Raw genomic sequence first — 5,797 nt, forward strand, 5'->3', positions numbered from 1 at the left:
ATGTATCAGTTTGTATCAAATGATCGGGCTGTGAAACATATCAGTGTATCAATAAAATAACAATGCAAGTGAACAACCAGTCTTGATTATCCGCCGAAACAGATTCCATTTGGCGTAAAAGGCAAAATAAATTAAAGATAACTTAAGATCATTGTTTGTTTGTTTTGTTGTTTAATGCGACACTCAGCAATATTCCAGGTATATGACGGCGGTCTGCAAATAATCGAGTATGGACCAGATGACATGAGCTACGATCTACGCAACTGGGATACGATGACAAGCATCAACCAAGTCCCGTAAGTCCCCTCTTCTAAATGCAATGGTTGCCGAAGACCAATTCGAACCCGGATCTTTACGGGGTTTGTTGTATGGTTTGTTGAGACATCAGAAAGAGGTGGTCGATGTGTTACATGTACGAGCTTTCTCACTAAGACTTTTAAGAAACAAGAAACGATTGAAGGCAAGAGACGAAATTTTTATTGAACGTTTCAAATAGACCTCAAAATCATATGTTTTTTTGTCTCAGGTGATTCGAGCTTGAAATGTCAAAGCAACATCAAAGACATGAAACCTATTACTGGCATTAGTTGCTTTACTTTAGGCTGCGTGAAGGAGGACTCCTCCATAGTAGGAATAGAATTTGCCATTAATGTTCACTGTTCCCTCCTGTTTTGTAAACCAGACTTTCTCCCCCTCGTTCAGGTCCGTCATGAAGGTAAGAGGTGCAACGCTGTATTTATGTTCATACGAACCAAACCCAAACCCAATCGCAACACCTTCTTTGATCAATGCAGTATTGAGGAGCCCATTGTCATATCCCATGATGTTGGCCCAGAAGAGGTAAGTGCCGGACACGGGTGCTTCAAATATACCGGAAGAGGCATGGTACCCTCTGCCCTTGTTGTCTGTGACTGTGTCAAATTTGAGAACTTCTTTCTTCTGGACAACCTTATGTTGATTTAATTTCACTTGGAAAGAGACAAATTTATGCGATCTTTCTGAAATAAAAATATTCAAACTTACAACATATTGATTTCAATACAGAAATAGCCTTCAAAGATTAGATACTGGCATTTCATACGAATAACCTTTGAAATGTAATGCATTCATGAAATTGAGACAATGGGATAAGTTGTCATAAAATTACATCCGTCAGTATAAGTATTAGATGTTAACCTACATAAAACACTCAATATACAAAAACATATTTTACAGAAGCCAGATATTTAATTTTATTATATAATGGGTTGGCTTCTTGGCAGGATAAAGCCAACGGATAAAAACGATATCCGTTGGGGTCATATTCGGATAGAGATGCAAATATCAAAGATAAAGTAGGGACAACTTTCAGTGTTTATAAACAATCATTATTCAGCGATCGAGTCAGAATTAACCATCGGGAACCTGGAGAAACTACTGGGATAATTGCTATCGTTATCAAAAGAATAGTCTAACATGCTGAAAATCAGTGTCTAACTGTGACGTAGCTAAGGCGTTTAACGTGAAGATCCGGGGTAGAATAGGTCTTCAGTAACCCACGCTTGCCATAAAATGCGACTATGCTTGCTGTAAGAGGCGACTAAAGAGATCGGGTGGTCAGACTCGATGACTTAGTTGATGCATGTCATCGATCCCAATTGCGTGGATCGATGCTCATCATATCAATAAATGGATTGTCTGGTTCAGACTCGATTATTTACAAACCGCCGTCATATAGCTTGAATATTGCTGAGTGCGGCGTAAAACAACGAACCGAAAGTTTGGGAAACTTTGGAGATAGCGAGACAGTTGCCATATCAGAGCTTGTGCAGACCTCTGCGGCTTCGTAACGTTATGACAGGACAGGACCGAATGTCAAAAACGTCTGACTGGCCGTGACGTCTCATAGACTAGGGTTAGAGTTGCTTCCCTTTGATAAAGGGCAATTACTCTTGCGGACAGACCGATGGATTGCCGCGCAAGGCAAGGAGAAACAATTTGTGAAGGCAATTGTTGTTTTGCACATATATAGTTACTCCACTGTATAAGAAACAGGTTTCAGCTGGAACTGTATTGGCTACTGTCACTGTCCGACTGACACACTTACCTCCTGACGTAATATATATTAATGCGTACATTCCAGGAAAACTTGCAATGTTGTAATGTGTGTGAGAGATGGGAAGAGATTTTCTAGCACAGAATTGAAGAATGACATTATATACTGAACAACAAAAGTTACTGTGACATTGAATTAGCTTTAATGCAAAGTTATGTTTTTTTACCAAATCTGAAACAATTTCGGTTTGCAACAGATAAAAGACTCCTGTAAGTGTTCAAATGGTTGAATTTGCCATACTGACTTCAGAAAATGCGTGATTTCATAAAAAACAAACATGAACGTGCCAAAATGTCAATTTACAAATCAATGGCGTGTGTAGGAATAAACACTATGTATTTAGCTCGCCAAAGCTCGCTAATACAATGTTTATTCGAAATACAGGATATTTACCATCCCAAAACACACTTGCGTGATAACCTCTCTATATATGCTTATCAGTTGCCCATATCTTATATCATACTTATCGCATAGAATGCATATATAACACTCCATTGAATATTCGTTTTGTAATAAAAATCATTATGGATTTTTTTACTGTTTCATTATGACGACAATGTCTAACACTCCCTCTTGTGGGAGACTTGATCACTCCCTCATTGTAGCGACTTTATAGCTACATGTGTACGTACAACATAAATACTGTAAGCATATACAATTGGTCGTTAAACAAGATGTCCAGCTGTGGCTATCGGAGGAAAATTTATGATTGTAGAATCAATACACTTTTACAAAAAGGCTAAATGGTGCTTTAGGTATTATAGACAAATTTTGATAATGTGAATACTAGTATATAAATATATTTGGAGTAGCGCCGCCTGGTGAGAAGTTGTTACCATGCACATTTGACGAACTCCGTCGATATTTCCGATTTCCAGCTGTTAAAACATATTGAAACAGCGTGGAGACCCGTTAGTTACATGATTTTTTAGAACAAACTGGTGATGTATGATGTATCGTTTAGCCGTAAGATTGCCCTGGATATGGACAAAACCTGTCCTGCCATGATGAGAGAAAGCTACCCCCACCAAACCTGTCCACTTCATGCCCGCAGTTTCCGGCGTTACGTTCTCCCAAGATGCCAGGTGATCAAAAACCCTGCACTTTAATAGCGTTCATTATGCTGCTGCACGTATAGTGCGTGCAGCTCCATTACCTTTTTGTTAATGCACCGGGTGCGTTTTTTCCGAATCATGCGTGTTTCCCGACTAATGGTTTGCATGTCCTTCTTGTGATAATTTTGATCCGGGAAATTTGTCACTGACACTATAACACATTACATCTCTTCATTTTGCACCTCTTGGTCCGCTTATTTTGCTTTATGGCTAAAAATATTCGTTTTGCGTTTCCTTTTTTGAAGAGGGGGCACGGGTGTCCCAGTCGTCTAAGGCGCCGCGATTCGCTGTGCAGAGTTGCGTCCCTTGGGCACGCCAGAAACCTATGACTGTGGGTTCGAATCCCGGTTCGCCCCGATTATGTTTCCAGGTTTGTCAGCACCATACTCGTGCTCGTGGGTTTCACCGAAGTGGTAAACGTCTGAGACCTGCATCACTTCGGGTTTTCCTGCCACATTTAGCTGACACGCCATGATATGACTGGAATACTGTTAAAAACGGGGTTAAACCCAACTCACTCACTCACTTTTCGAAGAGTATATATCTGTGTACCCTTCCTACGCTGTATATCATTCCGACTAGCGAGCTATACTTTACTTATTTCTGTGACCTCATCCTACACTGTATATGACACCGACTAGCGAGCTATGCTTTACTTATTTCTGTGACCTCTTCCTACTCTACTTTGGCGTCATAAAGCTCTCCTGATGGGAAGTTGAAACCGTAGACATGACGTCACAGTACGCAACCATCAATTTGCGATAGTAAAACGTCAAGCTTTGTCGATGTTACTACAATACAATTCTCTAAGTATTTGTTCGCCAAGTACTGTAAATATTGTTGTAACCTCAACATGTAACATCGCAACGTCAATAAGGTAAGATCAGTATTTAAAATTACTAAGCGAAAGAAGAGCCTTTCAATGAATAATTTTTTCGGTTATGCGGTCAGGTATCCTACGTAGACTGGCTAACGGTTGTAAATGCTTACTGTATGACGTGACCACTACAATATCAATATGATTTATTAAAAAAAGAGAGGCCTCTCGGCACTAACCTGTCCCGAGTGGTTACATTACATAATGTTTTAATTTATAGATACATTTGCAAATTCAAGTGGCTTCAAGTGATACAACAGCATTCGTAAATAGGAAACAAATTCAACCACAGAAAATACATTCTAAAACGTTGAGCTCCTACTTTCCAGTCTTCCTTTTGTTTGTTTCACATGTTTAATATAGTATTGATATATAAATAACATATTGAATGTCTGTAGATATTTCTTTCTGAAAACTGTTATACATTGGACAAACAAGCAAAGTTTATCCAAATCCTAAAGAAAATAATCATGTACGTATATCACCAGCCCAGGCCCTACGACCAGCATTGTCAAGGGGTATAAGCAGAAGAGTGACATTTCAATATCTATTCTATATTTACGGTTAAATCTTAAAGCCACAATGTTGCCACAGATTTATGGCTTGTTGTGATAAATGTAAATGAGTTCAATTCCAAGATAAATCAGTGGTAATAATCACTCCGAGTTACTTGTGAATAACTACTGCATGATGTGTCTAGTTCTTCAACGTGGACAGGCGATAGTATGTGAATTCTTACTGTTTGACGTGTCAAGTTCTTCCATGTAAACAGGCGATGGTGTGTGAATACCTACTGCAGGACGTGCAAAGTTATTCCACGTGGACAGACGATGGTGGGTGAATACTTACAGTTTGACGTGCCTAGTATTTCCACGTAGACTGTGGATGGTAAGAAACAGATTAGCAAGACTTACTGGATGTGCACGGGGTTCTTCTTTTCAATAGTGTTGATTTAAATGCCAAAAGCTGACGTTCCACAGCCTCGAGTCTGTCGTTGATGTTTCCCACATCTCTCTGCTTGTCTGGGCTGGACTCTAGGGCTAGGGTGAAGAGAGCGAAGGTAAGAAACACATACATGTAGGCTTTCGCGATGTCTCTTGTGTGGATACAACCAGACTAGTGCTTCTTCTGAGCTGCTTATTGTTAATGTAATAAACTAAATGAATTGTTGAACCTCAAAGAGTTTGATAATCGGTCTATCTATTTTTTAGGTCTTCGTATTGATGTACAATACACATATACCATAAGAAACGTGTATTTTATGTCAGAGACTTGCTAGATTGTAAACACTTACTTTTGCTACGAGTTGTTCTGTCATTGGAAGCCAGTCGGGCAATCACGGATTCCAGTGTACTTGATTTGTCTAACCCAGATCCTGCAGCGAGAACAAGTGATATCAGAGCAACAATACTGCAAATGATGACTTTCTCCATGTTGTCAGTTGTGTACAGACAGCTGGCATCTAGCGTTCATTTATAGTGTCCGGGTACGTTGTTTTTGCCAACATGTTGCAAAGGTGTGATATATATGAAACTCCCATATGTCCACAACAACTGATGTGATATCAGATTTATATGCGCCTCCAGAGCTGATCATGCGTATGTTCTGAACTCCAGATGCCCCCCCCCCCCCCCCCCCCACCCCCCCCCCCACCCCACCCCCATCAAAAAAAATAAAAAATTAATGGAAACCGGACTTGTATGAGTTTGC

The 5,797-nt window shown here is 39.8% G+C and overlaps 1 protein-coding gene across 1 annotated transcript; it reads right to left on the reverse strand.

Moving 5' to 3' along the window:
• Positions 1–459: 459 nt before the first annotated feature.
• Positions 460–5,545, reverse strand: LOC124135880. The gene is made up of 3 exons (XM_048382316.1): positions 5,382–5,545; positions 5,002–5,127; positions 460–998 (listed from the first exon to the last, which is right to left on the reverse strand). Exons 1-3 carry the CDS (start codon positions 5,518–5,520, stop codon positions 598–600), a joined length of 666 nt encoding a protein of 221 aa, XP_048238273.1. The 5' UTR covers positions 5,521–5,545; the 3' UTR covers positions 460–597.
• Positions 5,546–5,797: the final 252 nt, after the last annotated feature.

This window comes from Haliotis rufescens, unplaced genomic scaffold (assembly GCF_023055435.1).
Source record: "Haliotis rufescens isolate VD_foot unplaced genomic scaffold, xgHalRufe1.0.p SCAF_4, whole genome shotgun sequence".
Taxonomy (NCBI): domain Eukaryota; kingdom Metazoa; phylum Mollusca; class Gastropoda; order Lepetellida; family Haliotidae; genus Haliotis; species Haliotis rufescens.

What these genes read in the sequence shown, in the direction of transcription:
- LOC124135880 (XM_048382316.1), bottom strand. Translation starts at nt 5,520, where the DNA reads ATGGAGAAAGTCATCATTTGCAGTATTGTTGCTCTGATATCACTTGTT. An exon ending in CAGAACAACTCGTAGCAAAA is followed by an intron (nt 5,128 to 5,381) that starts GTAAGTGTTTAC and finishes TCTTCACCCTAG; the next exon opens with CCCTAGAGTCCAGCCCAGAC. An exon ending in AAGAACCCCGTGCACATCCA is followed by an intron (nt 999 to 5,001) that starts GTAAGTCTTGCT and finishes TTTTTATTTCAG; the next exon opens with AAAGATCGCATAAATTTGTC.